Source organism: Lolium perenne, chromosome 3 (assembly GCF_019359855.2).
Source record: "Lolium perenne isolate Kyuss_39 chromosome 3, Kyuss_2.0, whole genome shotgun sequence".
Lineage (NCBI taxonomy): Eukaryota > Viridiplantae > Streptophyta > Magnoliopsida > Poales > Poaceae > Lolium > Lolium perenne.
Window position 1 is genome coordinate 234,119,958 of NC_067246.2, and position 22,229 is coordinate 234,142,186.

A 22,229-nucleotide genomic window follows, 5' to 3' on the forward strand; every position below is an offset into this window, starting at 1 on the left:
CTGTTATCTTGAAAAGACTCGAAAGAGTCTGCACGCTCTACCAATATGCAAAAAAATCTATGACAAAACTGCAAGCAGCCAACAAACATAAAACCATTGTGATGAAACCAGAAAAAACAAAATATATGGAGAGGTATCATATCAATTTGCACCAGTTAGAACTTTAACTCTCATTGATTGTGCTTTGAACTGGTCTATTAGAGGCTTAATGAGATTACAATGTAGCTGCAAGCCATAGAAAATGAGTAATTGTTGATATACAACAGAAATGGCACCACACCAGCTGGATACTGATCAACATGATGGTTGCCTATTAGTGGCCTAACTTCCACCATTTGAAGTGACAATTTACTCACATGTATAGATATAAGTAAATATAATATATAAAACACACACGGACAATCCCCTTATCGTAATAAGTACTGAAAATAGAAGAAGAATGTGCCACGCATGCTAACCGGAAAAAAACACTCACATAATCACCACAACGCTTTTAGCTCGACATCAAAGACCCTTCTAATATCAGTTAGTGCAGTTGAAGATTAAAATCACTTTGGAATATAATATAAATTAACAGGTTCGAGACGTTGTGATATTTCAACTTAATTATCCTTGTTCACATCAAACTGTCAATCATCGAAGGCAATATCTTTTGGCTCCCACCCAGATCAAATTACTTTACAACCGCGGTCGAATGTTCTTAGAAAATTAACCGCAAAGCAAAAGGATCATTTTTTAGAATGGTATATTCCTAGTGGCACCATCTATTTTACAAATGTTAGTACAACCACTAATTTTTTGTAAATAAAGATTGAGCCCATTTTCTAATCGAAGTAACATATTATCAGTACTCACCATGGAGACCACATCATGTCATCGTGGTGAGACAGGCAGCTCGTGAATGTCCTTGTTGATCTAAGTATATGTATAATTCTATCGAGACTCAAGAGCACATACACTCTGCCAAAACTAACTCAATTCAGGATTTAAGTGTGCCTAGGTATTAGTTTGTCCTAACCTGGTGAAAGAAGTTAGTCCCATGCATGTTTGATGCCATCATATGCAACTTCATGAATATATACCACTGCTATTGGGCGTTTCATCGAACATGTGACACCTGCTGACGAGAAGAAATAGTTACTTGGGCATAGAGTGGTGTCCACTGCTCACATATATGTCATCTTATCAGTATAAGAGAAACATAAACATGCTATTAAAGTATTAAGTAAATGTAGTTCGGTATTTCTATACACCATGCTTTCGTAAAACTGCAAAATCCCATGGAAATGATTTTAGTCTATTGGTTACTTCTCAAGCATTGCACACATCTGGTCATGGACAATCCTAGCCTCAATTAAGTTGATTTTGTAAAAGGAGAACAAGCAAACCTACCATGTATACACCTAAATAACTTAAGCTGATACTGCTCCTGTGTAGTGATAAAATTGAGCTTTCCTAAACTGAACTGAACTACATTATTGAGCACACCAAGATGGTGTGAGTACCTGAAACCCTGTTTTAGCTAGTTGATGCATGACAAAACTGAACTGCAGTAATCCAGTGCATCCAAACAAGATTCAGCTTCGCTACTAATTGATCTTCATAGATCAGCTGTGGTACAAATGTATCAGTGGCTGATGACCCACAAGTATAGGGGGTGTATCGTAGTATTTTCAATAAGTAAGAATGTCGATCCCAACGAGAAGCAGAAGGTGTTGACAAGCAGTTTCGATGAAGGATTCCCTGTAAATGCTCACAGATAAGTATTCAGGGGGTTTTGATGTAACAGTTGAATAAAGTACGAGTAAGTAAAGTGCGAGAGTAACAATTGCAGCGAGTGGCCCAATCCTTTTTAGCACAAAGGACAAGCCGGGTTGTTTACTTATAATTACCAAACGTTCTCGAGGACACACGGGATTTTAGTCTTGTGCTTTCGCTACATACGGCTAAATAATCTTCATTGTTATGATAAGTGTTGTGTGGGTGAACCTATGCTAATGTACCGCCCTTCCTAGGACTAATACATACTTGTGATTATACCCCTTGCAAGCATCCGCAACTACAAGAAAGTAATTAAGAATAAATCTAACCACAGCCTTAAACTCTGAGATCCTGCTATCCCTCCTGCATCGATATACCAATGGGGGTTTAGGTTTCTGTCACTCCGGCAACCCCGCAATCGGCAAACGAGTACAAGATGCATTCCCCTAGGCCCATAAAGGTGAAGTGTCATGTAGTCGACGTTCACATGACACCACTAGAAGAATAACACCACAACTTAAATATCATAGCATTGAATATTACTCAACCATAGTTCACTACTAACAGTTAGACTTCACCCATATCCTCAAGAACTAAACGAACTACTCACGAGACATCATATGGAACATGATCAGCGGTGATATGATGATGAATAACAATCTGAACATAAACCTTGGTTCAATGGTTTCACTCAATAGCATCAACAACAAGTAGAAATCGATACCGGGAGAGTTTCCCCTATCAAACAATCAAGATCAAACCCAAATTGCTACGGCGGTAATGGTGTCCAGCGGTGGAGACGGCGGTGATGATGGTGGAGATGATGATGATGATGGTGATGGAGATGATGTCCAGCTCGATGACGGTGACGATGGCGTCGATTTCCCCCTCCGGGAGGGAATTTCCCCGGTGGATTCCTGCCCGCCGGAGAGCTCTTTTCTCTCTGGTGTTCTCCGCCCCGCAGAGGCGGCTGTAACTCTTCGTGAGGTACCCTCTGTGGCTTAGGTCTTCGGGACGAAGGGTTTCGCGAAGAAAAGGAGGCGAAAGGGGCTGTGGGGCCACCACACCACAAGGTGGCGCGGCCAGGCCATGGGCCGCGCCGGCCTGTGGTCTGGCCCCACCTTGGGCCTTCTCAGCTCCCCCTTCTGGCTTCCTTCGTCATCTGGAAAAATAGGATTTTTGGTATAATTTCCTTCCACAGTTGATCTTCCGAAATATTGCGTTCTGACGGTGCTTTTTCCAGCAGAATCCTGGCTCCGGTGCTTGATCCTCCAATAATGATGAAACATGCAAAATAGATGAAATAACATAAGTATTGTATCCAAATATGAAATATATCAATGAATAACAGCAAATTATGATACAAAATAGTGATGCAAATTGGACGTATCAACTCCCCCCAAGCTTAGACTTCGCTTGTCCCCAAGCGAAATCGAACTCAAGAACAGGACCACATGTTTATGGAGTGAAGAGTCGATAAATAAAATACGGACAAGAAGCATCATATTCATTCACACAAGGCATTCTAGTAAACAACTTCCTCATATAACTCAACTTGAAACCAGTATAAGGTAATCACAAATAAAGGTGCATAAGAAATCATAGTTTGTGATGGCAAACTTCGTTCTTGGTCAGAGAACAATTAACAGGTTATATTTATCTATTGAGCAGCGCTCTCATGTTAAAGTTTATATGGCACAACTTGCATACTCAATCATAATAGTCTCCTCATAATCATTGATAACTTGTAAAGTTATATTCATTCAGATAAAACTTGTACTAAACAAAGAAGAATAAAAGACATGATGAAGCAAATCACAATATAATGGTTTGATCACAACTACTCAAATGCTTGCTTGAGATGGAGGGAAATAGGTTTACTGACTCAACATAAAGTAAAAGATAGGCCCTTCGCAGAGGGAAGCAGGGATTAAATCATGTGCTAGAGCTTTTTCAGTTTTGAAATCATATAGAGATAATAAAAGTAACATTTTGAGAGGTGTTTGTTGTTGTCAACGACTGGTAGTGGGTACTCTAACCCCCTTGCCAGACAACCTCCAAAGAGCGGCTCCCATATTATTTTTATTTTATGTGGCACTCCTTCCAACCTTTCTTTCACAAACCATGGCTAACCGAATCCTCGGGTGCCTGCCAACAATCTCATACCATGAAGGAGTGCCTTTTTATTTTAGTTTTATTATGATGACACTCCCCCCAACCTTTGCTTACACAAGCCATGGAGGAGTGTCTAATTAGGTTAATTAATTTGGGACTGGGAATCCCATTGCCAGCTCTTTTTGCAAATTTATTGGATAAGAGGATGAAGCCACTAGTCCATTGGTGAAAGTTGCCCAACAAGATTGAAAGATAAAACACCACATACTTCCTCATGAGCTATAAAACATTGACACAAATAAGAGATAATAAGTTTTGAATTGTTTAAAGGTAGCACACGAAGTATTTACTTGGAATGGCAGAAAATACCATGTAGTAGGTAGGTATGGTGGACACAAATGACATAGGTTTGGGTTAAGGTTTGGATGCACGAGAAGTATTCCCTCTCAGTACAGGTTTTTGGCTAGCAAGGTTAATTAGCAAGCATAAGAGTTGAAGGAAACAAACAAATATACATGTGATAGAAACAATCATGCATCTTCCTTATAAGCACAAACAATTTTAACTTCAGAATAATAAGCTATGAGCTAACAAGAAAGAAAGACAATGAAACAACTACATGTATTTCTCTTTTCTACTTAAACCTCAAAGTGTTGTTGCTATTGACCAATGCTAAGTTTGCCAAAACCAAATAGATTTATTCAATGCTCCCAAAGTGATACCAATACTAACAACAAGGTAAATCATATAATAGAGATTGCAAACTAAAACAAGACGTGCAATATGTAAATGATAAGACTTCTCATTAATATTCCATAACGATAACTCACACCAAGGGATACATAGACAGCCAACTAAAGGAGAGATACTTCCAAACTGCAACCCATCTTATATGATAACTTCCCTACTCATGATATGACACTACTTGACAGTAAAAAGTAAAAGATAGTGATAATGTGATACCGCGGCACTCCCCCAAGCTTGGAACAAACCAAGGGGATGCCAATACCGATGATGAATTACTCCTGCGGCAATGGTGGTGATGAACTCCTCCCGCGCTTCTTACAGATCTCCTTCAGCTTCAGTTTCTCAGCTTGGAAATTCTGCACTAAGACTCGAAGAGATTCATTGTTATCTGAAGTTGGCGATGATGACCTTGTGATGTGAATCGAGTGGTATTCCAGCATTCTTCGGAGACGGCAATTCTCCTCCTGGAGTATCTCCACTTCTCTTCTCAGAGCCCGATATTAATCACAAAACTCATCGGTAGTCCGTAGAGCTTCTTCCAACACAGGGAAGGAGTCGAGGCTAAGAGCGGGTGGTAAAGGTCCCTGCAAGTTATGAGAAAAAGAACGTCGAGTGTCAACAGATCCCACCAAGATTTGCTTGCTCCCAACGGCTTGCTGCTCTTGTCTTGATGGCACCCTCTTCACTTCTTCCTCCGAAAGCCCCTTGCCCTTGTTGTTGGAGGCCATGGTGCTTCTAGACCGAAAACAGATCCTTGCAGAAACAGCTCGAAACAAAACATGTCGAGAAAATGATATACGGACCTCCAGGGGTCCGGGGGATTATATAGCAAAAAATTTCACGACAAAAGGAAAGTACCAGATCAAACCAGAGTCGGAAAGGGGCGACGAGGCGGCCAGACCATAGGGTGGCGCGGGCCCAAGCCAGGCCGCGCCGGCCTATGGTGGCACGCCCTCGTGCGTCTTTTCCACTCCGTTTCGATCTCGTAATTTTTCATATTTTCCATAAACAGCAAAAATATTGTTCGGAAAGTAAATTGCGTACTTTTCATTACCAAGATCAAGTTACCTATTCAAAGTCGAAGTTGGCGTGACTGTCAATTTGCCCTTTGATGAAAGCCTCCGGTGTTTCCACTTGAATAATATCAACATCAACATTATAGGAATCACCCGAGATATAATCCTTGAGTCTTTGTCCATTCACCACTTGCGTAGTTTTGCCTTGGAGAGAGCTAATTTTGATTGCTCCTGAACGATACACCTCCTCGACAACATATGGCCCTTCCCATTTCGAGAGTAATTTCCCTGCAAAGAATCTGAGACGAGACCGATACAATAGGACTTTATCCCCAATATTAAATTCTCTTTTTATAATCCTTCTATCATGCCATTTTTTAACTTTCTCTTTAAAGAGTTTAGCATTTTCATAAGCTTCACTTCTCCATTCATCTAGAGAACTCAATTGCAACAACCTCTTATTACCGGCAAGTTTAGGATCTTTATTTAATTCTCTAACAGCCCAATAAGCTTTGTGCTCTAGTTCTAAAGGTAAATGACAAGCTTTCCCATAAACCATTTTATAAGGTGACATTCCCATGGGATTTTTATAAGCAGTTCTATAAGCCCATAGTGCATCCTTCAATTTACTAGCCCAATTCTTTCTAGTTTTATTAACAGTCTTTTGCAAGATAGATTTAATCTCTCTATTTGATAATTCTACTTGCCCACTAGTTTGAGGATGATAAGCGGAAGCAATTCTATGATTAATACCATACCTAGCAAGAGTTTTTCTAAAACCTCCATGAATAAAATGAGAACCTCCATCAGTCATAATATATCTAGGCACTCCAAATCTAGGAAAAATAATGTCTAAAAGCATTCTTAAAGAGGTCTCACCATCAGCACTTTTTGTAGGTATGGCTTCCACCCATTTAGTAACATAATCAACAGCAACAAGTATATGAGTGTTACCTTCTGAAGACGGAAAAGGTCCCATGAAGTCAAATCCCCAACAATCAAACGGTTCAATAACAAGAGTATAATTCATAGACATTTCATTACGTCTGGAGATATTACCAACCCTTTGACATTCATCACAAGATAAAATAAACTTTCTCGCATCCTTGAAGAGAGTTGGCCAATAAAAACCTGATTGTAGAACCTTTTGCGCGGTTCTTTCTCCGGCGTGATGTCCTCCATAAGCACTACCATGGCATTTACTCAATATCTCCTGTTGTTCATATTCGGGAACACATCTTCGCAAAATACCATCCACTCCTTCTTTATATAAGTGTGGGTCATCCCAGAAATAATGCCTCAAGTCATAAAAGAATTTCCTCCTTTGCTGAGCTGAAAAGGTTGGAGGCAAGTACTTGGAAACAATAAAGTTAGCATAATCAAGATACCAAGGACTGTCTCGCGAGCTCACCTTTATTACAGCCAATTGTTCATTTGGAAAACTATCATTAACAGAACAGGATCATAAGCAATATTTTCCAATCTAGACAAATTATCAATGACAGGATTATCAGCACCTTTCCTATCTACAATATGTAAATCAAATTCTTGCAAAAGAAGTACCCATCTAATAAGCCTCGGCTTAGCATCTTTCTTAGTCATAAGGTATCTAATTGCAGCATGATCAGTATGAATCGTAACTTTTGAATCAACAATATAAGATCTAAATTTATCACAAGCAAAGACTACAGCTAATAATTCTTTTTCAGTTGTAGCATAATTTCTTTGAGCAGCATCAAGAGTTTTACTAGCATAATGAATAACATTCGCTTTTTTATTTACCCGCTGTCCAAGAACAAATACCTACAAGAAAATCACTAGCATCACACATAATTTCAAATGGTAAGTTCCAATCGGGAGGTTCAACTACAGGAGCAGTTGTTAAGGCTTTCTTTAGGGTTTCAAAAGCTTCCTACAATCATCATCAAAAACAAAAGGTACGTCTTTTTGAAGAAGATTAGTAAGAGGCTTTGAAATCTTGGAGAAATCTTTAATAAATCTCCTATAAAACCCAAAGATGACTAAGAACACTACGAATACCTTTAACATCCCTCGGATAGGGCATCTTCTCAATTGCTTCAACTTTAGCTCTATCAACTTCAATACCTTTCTCAGAAATTTTATGTCCCAATACAATTCCTTCATTAACCATAAAGTGGCATTTCTCCCAATTAAGAACAAGGTTAGTTTCTTCACATCTCTGCAAAACTTTATCAAGGTTTCGCAAGCAACTATCAAAAGAATTCCCATAGACGGAAAAATCATCCATGAATACTTCCACAATACTCTCGCAAAAGCCATGAAAAATAGCAGACATGCATCTTTGAAAAGTAGCAGGAGCATTACATAAACCAAAAGGCATACGCCTATAAGCATAAGTTCCATAGGGACAAGTAAAAGTGGTTTTCTCTTGATCTTTAGTTTTAACAAAGAATTTGTGAAAACCCGAATAACCATCAAGAAAGCAAAAATGAGTATTTTTAGACAATCTTTCTAGCATTTGATCAATAAATGGTAAAGGGTAATGATCTTTCTTAGTAACTTTATTAACTTTTCGAAAATCAATGCACATTCTATACCCTACAACTACTCTTTGAGGGATGAGCTCATCATTATCATTAGGCACAACAGTCATTCCTCCTTTCTTGGGAACACAATGCACATGACTAACCCATCTACTATCAGCAATAGGATATATAATACCAGCTTCAAGAAGTTTTAATACCTCATTCCTTACCACCTCCTTCATCTGTGAATTAGACGACGCTGATGTTCAACAACAGGCTTTGCATCATCTTCCATATTAATAGCATGTTGGCAAATAGAAGGAGAAATCCCCTTCAAATCATCAAGAGTGTAGCCAATAGCGCCTCGGTGTTTCTTCAATATTTCCAATAGCCTTTCTTCTTCAAACTCTGTAAGCTTAGAACTAATAATAACAGGATATATTTTCTTATCATCAATATGAGCATATTTAAGATTATCAGGCAGAGGCTTTAAATCAAAAATAGGATCTTCCTTTGGCGGCGGTGTTGTACCCAAATCTTCCACCGGTAAATCATGCTTGAGAATAGGTTGGCGAAGAAAAATTTCCTCAAGCTCATCTCTTTCTTTCCTAAAAACTTCACTCTCGCTATTCTCCAAATGTTGCTGCAAAGGATTATTAGGAACAAGAACAATAGATGCACATTGTTCCATTTTAAAATCATCACTAGGCAAATCAGCTTTATAAGGAGTTTTGGTAAATTTAGAGAAGTTAAACTCATAAGATTCACCAGCAAATTTAGTCAAAATTTTCTCTTTCTTGCAATCTATAATAGCTCCACAGGTATTTAGAAAAGGTCTACCAAAAATAATAGGACAATAATCACTAGTAGCAGAACCAAGTACCAAAAAGTCAGCAGGATATTTAATCTTACCACATAGAACTTCCACATCTCGAACAATACCAATTGGAGAAATAGTTTCTCTATTAGCCAGCTGAATAACCACATCAATATCTTCAAGTTCACAAGAACCAATTTCGTGCAAAATCTCCGTATAGAGTTCATAAGGAATAGCACTAACACTTGCACCAATATCACATAAACCATAATAGCAATGATCACCAATTCTAACAGATAGCATAGGAACACTAACTTGTTTGGGTTTATTAGGATGTGAAACAATATTAGAAGCATCTTCATAGAAAATAATATGACCATCCTCCACATTTTCAGTCACAAGATCTTTAACTATTGCAACAGCAGGTTCAACTTTTATTTGTTCTTCAGGTTCTACAGGTTTCTTTTAACTTTTATGAACCGCACTATTTATAACAGAGTACTCCTTCATTTTAGCAGGGAAAGGAGTTTTTTCAATATAAGCTTCAGGAATAACATGATCAGCAGTTTCAACTACAACGTATTTATTAATAGATGAATCAATTTTATCTTTATACGGTTCATGATACTTATCAAAATTCTTCTTAGGAAATTCATAATGAGAGGCAAAAGCTTTATAAAGATTTGCAACAACTTGAGAATCAAGACCATATGTAGCACTCATATTACGAAATTTATCAGTATCCATAAAAGCTTCAATGCATTTATAATCATAAATTATACCTGATTCTCTATCCTTGTCGTTCTCCCAACCTTCAGTGTTTTCTTGGATCCGATCAAGAAGGTCCCTTTTAAACTCTTCTTTGTTGCGTGTAAATGATCCAGAACAAGAAGTATCCAGCAAGGTCTTGTCTTGAAAAGAAAGTCTTGCGTAGAAATTATCAATAATAACATTACCAGGAAGCTCATGAATGGGGCATTTGAGCATTAAAGACTTCAATCTCCCCCAAGCTTGGGCAATACTCTCTCCATCATGAGGCCAAAAATTATATATGCGATTCTGATCCTTGTGAATTTCACTTGGAGGATAGAACTTAGAATAAAACCGGGGCACAATATCATTCCATTCAAGAGAATCCCCATTATCCAGTAATTTATACCAATGCGCCGCCTTACCAGACAGCGATATAGAGAATAGTTTCTTCCTCACTTCATCCATGGCAATACCTGCACATTTGAATAACCCGCATAATTCATGCAAGAATAATAAATGATCTCCAGGGTGGACAGTTCCATCCCCTTCATAGCGGTTATCCATAACACGTTCAATAATTTTCATAGGTATTTTATATGGTATCACTTCCTCACCTGGCGCCTCATCCACTACCGTTGCAGTAGTAGTAGATTTCCCAAATAGAAATTGAAGAGAAGATCTCTCCATAATGACTTATAGCAAGAAAGTAAATAAAATCAGCACAAACAGTAAAGGTTTTCCTTACCAATTCCACTTACCAATAGCGCTTCACTCCCCGGCAACGGCGCTAGAAAATATTCTTGATGACCCACAAGTATAGGGGGTGTATCGTAGTATTTTCGATAAGTAAGAATGTCGATCCCAACGAGGAGCAGAAGGTGTTGACAAGCAGTTTCGATGAAGGATTCCCTGTAAATGCTCACAGACAAGTATTCAGGGGGTTTTGATGTAACAGTTGAATAAAGTACGAGTAAGTAAAGTGCGAGAGTAACAACTGCAGCGAGTGGCCCAATCCTTTTTAGCACAAAGGACAAGCCGGGTTGTTTACTTATAATTACCAAACGTTCTCGAGGACACACGGGATTTTAGTCTAGTGCTTTCGCTACATACGGCTAAATAATCTTCATTGTTATGATAAGTGTTGTGTGGGTGAACCTATGCTAATGTACCGCCCTTCCTAGGACTAATGCATACTTGTGATTATACCCCTTGCAAGCATCCGCAACTACAAGAAAGTAATTAAGAATAAATCTAACCACAGCCTTAAACTCTGAGATCCTGCTATCCCTCCTGCATCGATATACCAACGGGGGTTTAGGTTTCTGTCACTCCGGCAACCCCGCAATCGGCAAACGAGTACAAGATGCATTCCCCTAGGCCCATAAAGGTGAAGTGTCATGTAGTCGACGTTCACATGACACCACTAGAAGAATAACACCACAACTTAAATATCATAGCATTGAATATTACTCAACCATAGTTCACTACTAACAGTTAGACTTCACCCATGTCCTCAAGAACTAAACGAACTACTCACGAGACATCATATGAAACATGATCAGAGGTGATATGATGATGAATAACAATCTGAACATAAACCTTGGTTCAATGGTTTCACTCAATAGCATCAACAACAAGTAGAAATCGATACCGGGAGAGTTTCCCCTATCAAACAATCAAGATCAAACCCAAATTGCTACGGCGGTAACGGTGTCCAGCGGTGGAGACGGCGGTGATGATGGTGGATATGATGATGATGGTGATGGAGATGATGTCCAGCTCGATGACGGTGACGATGGCGTCGATTTCCCCCTCCGGGAGGGAATTTCCCCGGCGGATTCCTGCCCGCCGGAGAGCTCTTTTCTCTCTGGTGTTCTCCGCCCCGCAGAGGCGGCTGTAACTCTTTGTGAGGTACCCTCTGTGGCTTAGGTCTTCGGGACGAAGGGTTTCGCGAAGAAAAGGAGGCGAAAGGGGCTGTGGGGCCACCACACCACAAGGTGGCGCGGCCAGGCCATGGGCCGCGCCGGCCTGTGGTCTGGCCCCACCTTGGGCCTTCTCAGCTCCCCCTTCTGGCTTCCTTCGTCATCTGGAAAAATAGGATTTTTGGTATAATTTCCTTCCACAGTTGATCTTCCGAAATATTGCGTTCTGACGGTGCTTTTTCCAGCAGAATCCTGGCTCCGGTGCTTGATCCTCCAATAATGATGAAACATGCAAAATAGATGAAATAACATAAGTATTGTATCCAAATATGAAATATATCAATAAATAACAGCAAATTATGATACAAAATAGTGATGCAAATTGGACGTACCAGTGGCACATAGAAATAACTTCTATAGTGGGAAGGAATATCCTTTTCAAATTACTTATACTAAAAAAATGGCAGGAACATCCATGAAGATTTTTTTATGAGAAGCATATCTATGATTATGAAACTATTCATAGTATAAGCAGACAGGTGGCCATAGATGATGAATAAAGTGGGAATAAGGTGGCAGCTTTCCACATACTGTAAAAATTCAAGTAAATGAACACAACTACAATCTTGTTTGCTGGCCTACCTTTAACAGAGAATGCACTATCGAGCATGACGGCGATCAACTGAGCACATAGTTGCGCTTCGAGAGGGTCATTTTTCATAAACCGTATCAAGTCATCTGAAGAATATAGGTACCTGCAGTTTAGGGTTGTTAGTTAAGCAAGAATAGCAGGAATTGAAAGGAAAAAACAGCTAGCTGACACTGAAATAATAGAGCAACTTGTTTCTGCTTGAAACGGAATAGAACAGTAATTAGCTAAACGGTGTAAGTGTAGACATCTGCTACAAAATAAACGTAGAACATCCATACTGCCGTAAGGCACATAAGTACTAATAGCATTTTTTATAATTAATGGCATAATTGGGATGTGAAATTACAATAAAAATAGATATATTGTGACAATTCTTTTACAAGAAATATATTTTCTTAAAATGTCTACTCCAGCCTGACTCAACTACATTTGGTTTAGTTGTTTTATCGACAACAAAGTCTTCTACTTCACCAACTACACAAATCACCAATTAATATAGGACAAACATTTGACAACCATATAAATTTAAGAAGATGATTAATCAAGGATCAAGCCACTCACCTTGCAGGTAGAGTCCACCGGTATCATCTCTCCAAGTTCCTGCACATGAAGAATTAATCACTGCACCAAGTCAGAACTATTCCATACCTTATACATGAACAAGATTCAAAAAAGCGCGGAGCGCTAAGCGAGCGGTGAGGCTCAGCCTAGAGGAACTACAGCTTAGGCGAGTTTAAGCGCCGCTTAAGCGTTAGGGTAAAATTGTAAAAACAGGAGCTGGGAAGCGTACAAATAGAGAACAAACTATATAATATGTTATAATTTTGCTACAATTGCAAGAATACCAGCTGGATCAATGTCCGTTTCTTGACAATACCTACAAATTGCAAGCAAATCTTAGGTTTAGCAAATCAACCAAGCTAACTTCATTAATTAATCAGTAGCAGCAGCAACCTAGCAACAGATATCATGTACTGTTCATTAGCCTAGCACGTCAGTAGTTACTACAACCTTAGCACCAGCAACCTAGTAGCACATACACGAGCGGGGCTAGCAAGCAGCAGCCCAAATCCTAATAGATTGATTCATCTACAACAGTCTGCAGGTAGCACCACACCAACGCACAGTCGCACATACACACAGGACACATCAGCACGCCAGTAGCACATACACGTGAAGGAGAATAAAACGGTTAGGGAATACTTGAGGGCTGAGGCGTGGCGAACGGACATCGGAGACGAGGTCGACCTCGATCTGGGGCTCGGGCGCCTGGGCGGAGAGGCGATAAGCGGGACGGGCAGCCTGCTTGGAGGAGGGGAGTAGACATCCCGCCGGCCTAGAGGAGGAGGTGGAGGGCGCTAGAGGCGTAGCGTCACCGGTGGAGCAGCAGGCTCGCGGGTGGAGGGCGCGAGATGGGATGTGAGGGAGGCGGACGAGGGCGGAGGGCGCTTTGGCTATAGTGGAGTCGACTTGGTCCAGTTTACTGCTACGGCTCGGCTGGCTGGCATGGCAGCGACGGTGGATGGGCGGCAACGGCGGCAGAGCCTAACCCTACGAAGCAGCGGTGGCGCTGGTTCCGTGGTTTGTGAGAGGAAAGAAGATGGAGGATTTGTTGGGCTTGGCCCATTCGGCCGCGACAACACGCGAGGAAATGCGACAAAAGAGAACGACTAAGGGACGAAGGAGTTTGACCGTATTGGCACAATAAGGAATATGTTTAGTCTTTTTAAGTAGTAGAGATACAGTACTATATAATCAAGATACGGAGTATTATTTTTTCAATATTATTCACTTAAAGTCTACCTTTAAATGCGCACACGTTTTATTCATACTCCATCCGTTCCTTTATATAGTGCCTATAGATTTTCGGCATTTGTTTCATAATATAAGGTTGTAGCTTAGCTTTTTTTCAATTACCCCTCCCCATTCAGCTCCCAAATCGTTCAGCTCCCAAAAACTGTTACGGTAAGTTAGAAAGATATGTATTTACCAAATTTTACATTGATCTTAAATCGTTCAGCAAGGGGTCTTGTGTAAAAAATACTCTTGCGCTAATTTCTGTGCCAAAAAATAATAGGCACTATAGAATGGAACAGATGGAGTATAAGAATAGAGGTAGTATCTCGTTTCCAAAACTAAATGAGCTTTCCAAAACAAGCTACATTTCTTTTTTTTGATATATATAAGATAGACGCTTATATATATATATATATATATATATATATATATATATATATATATATATATATATATATATATATATATATATTTATATATATATATATTTATATATATATATATCGACGCGGATTTGCTACCATGGTGGCTAGCTATGCACCCACCATTGGCCATTGGATATAGTGTGCAAAAAAATCAAGTGATGCAGATTCCTATGTCTATCAGTGGAATGAGCTAACGGAAATATGAGTGGGCATCTACAGCCGTTAGCTTGCTGGCTGGAATAGTAGTTGTATTCTAATCTGTAACTTGAACTGTAGTACAAAAGAATATACGTTTGACAATACACCTGATTCTACATTTGTAATTGCAAAATGCATTGTAGTACAGATGAAATTCTGTTCAAAATTACAACAGTACAACACTTCTTAAAGACGTTAGATGCTAGCTGTATCAAGGACAGTGTAATTGCAACATGCATTGTAGTACGGATGGAATTCTTCAAAATTACAGATTGTGCAGCGTTGGTATTGGTATATGCATATGGTTTGTAATTTAATCTGCATAACTCATGCTACAGATGGAAACACATGCCATTGCTCCTCAAACAAGATTCAAAGCACCATACGAAGTGTAGCAACCTTGATAGCAAACAAGATTCAAACAACCATATGCAGACCATACCAAGTGTTGTTCTCGTCTCCAATTTTGATATGCTAAAATTACTGTATTTTAGGTAAAAATGTTTAGTTATTTGCAGTGCCCTATCTGTTGAATGGACAATGTACATGTTGACAATCAATTTCGACAACGACCCGCTCCCGTCGCTCCCCCCCGTGGGGCGACCGGGGCGCCCCCGCCTCCTCCACCTCTAGCGCCGCTCCTTCCCCTTCCCCCTCCGCCGCCGCCGGCGGGAGCCCGGGCGGTGCTGGCGGCGGCGGCTTTCCCCTCCCACCGCGCGCCTGCAAGGCCCGACGGGGCGGTCCGTGCCCTGGCCGTGGTGAGGCTCGCCGGAAGCGGCTCTGGCCGGCGCAGCTCCGGCCGTGGGGGGCCGCGAGGCTGACGGCCGCGGCGTGGAAGGGTCCTCGTGCGCGCCGCTGCTTCGTCCGCCGGCGGCGTGGACGCCTAGGGTTTGCTCGTGGCAGTGGGATCTGGGCTTGTGGGCTCAGATCTGGGCCTGTTAGGGCCTGGCCGGCTCCTCTCGCTGCGGGTGGCCTTGCCCGCTGGTGGTTGCCAGCGCCTCAGCCATGGCTGGCCCTATTGTAGTTCCGTCAGGCCCGGGTCCGGCGACCTTAATGTCCATTGACGTCGGAGTCCCAGGTTCTCGGGGGCTCTCCGGCGGTTTTGGTGTAGCTTGGGGGCTATGTCCTGGTTGGCTTTGTGGGATGGGTCCCTGGGCCGCCGCTTGCTCGCTGGCTTGGCAGCTTGCCCAGTACTGCAGCTGCCCCCGGCGGCTAAAGTCTGGTTTTTTCCCCTCCGATCAGTATGGTCGTGCCTGTGCAGGTGTTGACGCCCTGGGGATGGTGGGGTCGTCGGGTTGCCGCCGACCTAGCGTCGTTGATGTCTAGATCTGGGCCTGGCCGGGCATTGCCAGCCAGTTGGCGTACACCTTGCGGTTGAGTCTAGTTGGGGCTAGTTCAGGTTTCGACTTTGGTTGGGGGCGCGGCAGTGATTTCTGCTCTGTCTGCTCTACGTCCTTGCGATGGCGTCCGGAACATTGATCGGGTTTTGGACCTCGGCGAAAGCTGCACATGGCTGTGGCCTGTGCCAGTGACGGCGACACCTGCGGGTGTCGTTCCCTTGTTGAAGGCGTCCTGATGATGTCTCTCCTGATCGTAGTGATGGGCTCCATCCCTCCGTCTCAGCCTACTATTCTTGGGGGCCTCGCTTTGGGCATGCCTCTCTGGAAGTGTCTTGTGGATCACCCTGTGATCTCCCGCTGGTGTCGCAGCCATCTCGCAGCGTCGGCCTGGCTACTTTTACACGGTTTGTTGCGGTAGCTGATGTCCTCCCTAGCGCCTTGGGGGGCTTTGCTAGGTCGGCGTCTGGTCGTGGTCTTGCCGGTGTGCTTATCCCAACGCCAGGGGAAGATGTTGTGTTCTTGGTCTGGACCTAGCCCGAGCTCCAGGGGTGGTGGCTCTCGGGTCTGGGTGAAAACTTTGCAGGACCTTTGTCTCTGCCGGCGACGATGACGCATACTTGCGCCATTCACCTTCTTGGAGGCGGCGCCGCAAGACCCCTCCCTCCTTTGGATCCTCAAGCTCTGCCAGGTGGCCGGCCCGTTGTTGAAGTTCCCCGTGGATTGCAGTCTTGGTGCGGTGGAGGTTTATTGGTGTGGACATGGCCGCGATTGCTCCGGTGCTGCAGAAGACAAGGCTCCCTCTTCATGGATCAAGTTGACGCTTCAGCGGGCTTGATGTTATATGTGTTGTCTTTTGTTTGGGTTTCGGTTTGCGCTTGGCGCGTGTGTGTTGTAACTTCTGGTGTACTTCCTAGCCGGTTGATGGCTTCGTTAATTCAAAGCCGGGCTCATTTCGAGCCTTCCGTCTAAAAAAAACAATCAATTTCCAACTTTGTGTTGTTCAAATGGTTGTAGTTAGAAATGGATGTTGAATCAGTGTGCTAAACTCGTGGTAGGACTGTTTATTTTGCTAGTTGCATCAACAAAAATGCCTCCAGGTCGCTCTTGGACATGAACATGCGGATGATCTGGCGAATCAGTTCTCCCGAATGACAGCCTAATACCTTAATTCGGCTGAATCATTTCTCCCGACCAACATAAAACCTGCAGCAATTACCATGGTTGTTTCTTCACACAGAGAACTGCACACAAACACCAACATCAGATAATAGTGTTTAACTCAGCAGAACAACAGCAGAAATACTAGAAAATGGATTGAAGAGTGAATAAGAGGAAGAAAACAAAAAAGATACACATGGAGCATGATGCTCCACATTATTTACAGATCTGACTATTCCTAAGTTGAGTAGAGATTTGCGCTCCTAGATTCAGATACATGAACAAATTCATGACTGGAGCCAAAAAAAAATTACGAAGCCTCTGCTACATCATGAACAGATATATCCAAAAATTCACACAAGCAAGCATTATCAGAAAAGAGGTCGTGGACCATCCAGGCACTCAACTACTGGAATCCAGGAGCAGGAGAGAGATATCCAAGAAATACTGAACGTGGAGACCGGCAGCACGGACCCAATCTCGCCCAAAAATACAGAACAGAAGTACTCCTCCCTCCTATCCGTGCGCCACATCCGGCGAGTCGCTCATAAACTCCATCATTTCAACTCGCATCACGATGCGACTGGAGTAGGGCACTTCCCTCCTCGTCACCATGGGAGAAGCAGACAACGTACACCATGGGGGAGGAGGATGGAGGGGTGCCTGGCGGTGTCGGGAGAATGCGGTGAGGGCAGTGCTCTGTCCCGGAGGAGGAACGGCGCTGGCCGTTGGAGCTCGACACCACACAGCAAGGTCAACCACGGAACCATCCCACCACACTATTCAGTTTGGCCAGATGTGGCGAGAAGAGGGAAATCGACTGCGAAGTCCACGACCAAACAATTTCAGCAGCATCTTTACAACAGAGAAAAAACACATACTCAGAAAAAAGTCGCGTGGGAGATCAGCAGGGGAGAGAAGAAATCCAAGAGAGATATTCAAGAAAATCGAGATTTAGACTAACAAATCCTGGGAGATCAGCAAGAGGTCGGTGGGCGCGGGGTCTGCATGAGATGAAGGGCGGCCATTGATGGATGGGCACGCGGTGCCCCACTAGATCCGGCTCCTGCCGGTCCTGCCCGCCCGGCTGTGGAGGAGTCGCGGCATCTCCCTCAGTTGGGGAGAACGGGGGTGACGAGAGGAGGAGTAGGGCACTTCCCTATGGTGGAGGAGAAGCCAAGCCTGGGAGGCGACGGTGGAGTACTGCCGGTACGGGCGCCGAGGACACCATGGACACCATGGACACCAGCGACGGTGCCGCCGCCGCGGCGGGGCTGGACGAGGCCGACGCGGCCTTCTTCTCCCGCAGCCGCCACCGCTGCTGCTGCTTCTCCGCGCCCTGTCAGTCCTCCTCCTCCTCCTCGTACGCCCGCCACGCGGACGGGGAGTGGTGGCACCAGGTCGGGGACGGCGGGGCGAGGGCGGGGAGGCGGCGGTGGTGGCGGCGCGGCGTGGACGCGCTCATGAAGGTGCGGGAGTGGTCGGAGCTCGTCGCCGGCCCGCGCTGGAAGACCTTCATCCGCCGCTTCCGCCGCGGCCACCACCGCCACGCCGGGCGGAAGCTCAACTACGACGCGCTCAACTACGCCCTCAACTTCGACGAGGGCGCCTGCAGCCCGGAGGATGGCGGCGCCGAGTACCCCGACTTCTCCGCCCGCTTCGCCGCGCCGCCGGGCTCTGTCAGGACATCCATGGCCCTCGGCGCACGCGACCATGCCGGCGTGTGGAGAGGATAAGGGTGGGTGGAGTTTTGCTGCGTGTGCTGTGAAGAAATAGAAAGGGACTCTATAGGTTAAAAATAAATTCTAGCATATGGTGTGGTAGCGTGCTCCCGATATAACGGCATATGCTACCGACGTCAAAAGTTTCACTTGCTCTCTGTATCATATAGCGGGTAGATCGACGGTTCGCACCACGTGCATAGCTAGCAACCATGGTAGCCCACTATTTTGGATATATATATATATATATATATATATATATATATATATATATATATATATATATATATATGTATAAACTCACCTGGAGTCGCCCCTCTCGAGTCGCTCCTCTCCCGAGCGACTCCGGGGAACCCTCGGTGGAGGCTGCGGCCCGATCTGGTAATCGTGGGGTTAGGCCAGTGCTCTGCACTGGATCCCCTTGTTCCTCTTCTACCTTCTCAGGTTTGGAGACGACCAGCGGTGTGGGACCTGCTAGTCTTGCGAACAATGGCGGCGGTCCTTAGATTTCTTCTCGCGCCAAGATGCAGATCTACCGGTGCATGTTCTCATCGATCTAGCGGATGTATCGTGTTCCGGAAGGCTCCGTCGACGCTTCATTGGGCGAATCAAGCCTGGAGGTTGCCAGATCGGGTGGAATTCGGTCGAGCGCACCCATAATTTTACTCTGGTCGTTTGGTTACGGTGGGAGCGTTCCGAAGCTCTACTGGCGGTTATTATCATGGAGCACGTTTTCGTTCCGTGCTGCTGGCGGAGAATGATATGGAAGCCGAGATCAGTGGTCTTGCAATGGTGACTCAAGTCTGGGTGGCGAGGAGGAATTGGCTTCATGATCGGTGTCTTTGGAGCAGTGATGACCCACAAGTATAGGGGATCGCAACAGTCTTCGAGGGAAGTAAAACCCAAATTTATTGATTCGACACAAGGGGAGGTAAAGAATACTTATAAGCCTTAACAACTGAGTTGTCAATTCAGCTGCACCTGGAAAAGCACTAGTAACAGGGGTGATGTGAAAGCAGCAGTAATATGAGAGCAATAGTAACAGTAACACAGCAGCAGTAGCAATAACACAGAGGCGATGGCACCAGAAAATAGTTGATACTACTTCCAATGACATATAGAACGAGTATATGATGATGAGAGATGGACCGGGGTTCCCAGCTATCTACACTAGTGGTAACTCTCCAATAACAAGTGACAAGTGTTGGGTGAACAAATTACAGTTGGGCAATTGATAGGATTGAAATAGCATTAAGACAGAACATCAAGATTATTAATCATGTAGGCATGTTTTCCATATATAGTCGCACGTGCTCGCAATGAGAAACTTGAACAACATCTTTTGTCCTACCAGCCGGTGGCAGCCGGGCCTCTAGGGAATCTACTGGAAATTAAGGTACTCCTTTTAATAGAGCACCGGAGCAAAGCATTAACACTCCGTGAAAACATGTGATCCTCATATCACAGCCTTCCCCTCCGGTTGTCCCAATTTCTGTCACTTTGGGGCCTCGGGTTCCGGACAGCAATATGTGCAAACAACTTGTAGATACAATCTAAGCAATAATTATAGAGCTTAAATCTAAGATCATGCCACTTGGGCCCTAGTGACAAGCATTAAGCATAACAAGATTGCAGCAACAATAACTTCACAAACTTTATAGATAGACTAATCATAATGTATCATCCATTGGATCCCAACAAACACAACACTGATTACATCAGATGGATCTCAATCATGTAAGGCAGCTCATGAGATCATTGTATTGAAGTACATGGGAGAGAGAGTACCAACTAGCTACTGCTAGAACCCGTAGTCCATGGGGGAACTACTCACGGAGCATGATGGAGGCGGTGGCGTCGATGGAGATGGCTTCTGGGGGCACTTCCCCGTTCCGGCAGGGTGCCGGAACAGAGATTCTGTCCCCCGAATTGGAGTTTCGCGATGGCGGCGACGCCCCTAGAGTCTTTCTGGAGTTTCGTCAATTGGTATCGCGTTTTTAGGTCGAAAGGGGTCTTATAGGCGAAGAGGCGGCACAGGAAGGTGCCTGGGTCCTTGATACGTCTCCGACGTATCGATAATTTCTTGTGTTCCATGCCACATTATTGATGTTATCTACATGTTTTATGCACACTTTATGTCATATTCGTGCATTTTCTGGAACTAACCTATTAACAAGATGCCGAAGTGCCGATTCTTGTTTTCTGCTATTTTTGGTTTCAGAAATCCTAGTAACGAAATATTCTCGGAATTGGACGAAATCAACGCCCAGGGTCCTATTTTGCCACGAAGCTTCCAGAAGACCGAAGAGGAGACGAAGTGGGGCCACGAGGCGGCCAGACTACAGGGCGGTGCGGCCTAGGTCTTGGCCGCGCGGCCCTGTCATCTGGGCCCCTCGTGTGGCCCCCTGACCTGCCCTTCCGCCTACTTAAAGCCTCCGTCGCGAAACCCCCAATACCGAGAGCCACGATACGGAAAACCTTCCAGAGACGCCGCCGCCGCCAATCCCATCTCGGGGGATTCAGGAGATCGCCTCCGGCACCCTGCCGGAGAGGGGAATCATCTCCCGGAGGACTCTACGCCGCCATGGTCGCCTCCGGAGTGATGTGTGAGTAGTCTACCCCTGGACTATGGGTCCATAGCAGTAGCTAGATGGTTGTCTTCTCCCCATTGTGCTTAATTGTCGGATCTTGTGAGCTGCCTAACATGATCAAGATCATCTATCTGTAATTCTATATGTTGCGTTTGTTGGGATCCGATGAATAGAGAATACTTGTTATGTTGATTATCAAAGTTATGTCTATGTGTTGTTTATGATCTTGCATGCTCTCCGTTACTAGTAGATGCTCTGGCCAAGTAGATGCTTGTAACTCCAAGAGGGAGTATTTATGCTCGATAGTGGGTTCATGTCTCCGTGAATCTGGGGAAGTGACAGAAATCTCTAAGATTATGGATGTGCTGTTGCCACTAGGGATAAAACATTGGTGCTATGTTCAAGGATGTAGTCACTGATTACATTACGCGCAATACTTAATGCAATTGTATGTTGTTAGCAACTTAATACTGGAGGGGGTTCGGATGATAACCTGAAGGTGGACTTTTTAGGCATAGATGCATGCTGGATAGCGGTCTATGTACTTTGTCGTAATGCCCAATTAAATCTCACTATACTCATCATAATATGTATGTGCATGGTCATGCCCTCTTTATTTGTCAATTGCCCAACTGTAATTTGTTCACCCAACATGCTGTTTATCTTATGGGAGAGACACCTCTAGTGAACTGTGGACCCCGGTCCAATT

The 22,229-nt window shown here is 43.8% G+C and overlaps 1 protein-coding gene and 1 long non-coding RNA gene across 3 annotated transcripts; one reads left to right on the forward strand and one right to left on the reverse strand.

The window, feature by feature from the left end:
• Positions 1–397: 397 nt before the first annotated feature.
• Positions 398–13,837, reverse strand: LOC127339873 (uncharacterized). Of its 2 annotated transcripts, none has more exons than XR_011754208.1 (4): positions 13,494–13,837; positions 12,852–12,911; positions 12,281–12,393; positions 398–1,117 (listed from the first exon to the last, which is right to left on the reverse strand). It is a non-coding gene; the product is annotated as an uncharacterized lncRNA (long non-coding RNA). The 2 variants fall into 2 exon arrangements; XR_011754207.1 differs by having other exon boundaries at positions 12,852–12,890; positions 13,494–13,836.
• A 4,609-nt stretch (positions 13,838–18,446) lies between these two features.
• LOC127338589 (uncharacterized) lies at positions 18,447–18,944 on the forward strand. Its single transcript, XM_071827469.1, has one exon. It carries the CDS (start codon positions 18,447–18,449, stop codon positions 18,942–18,944), a length of 498 nt encoding a protein of 165 aa, XP_071683570.1.
• Positions 18,945–22,229: the final 3,285 nt, after the last annotated feature.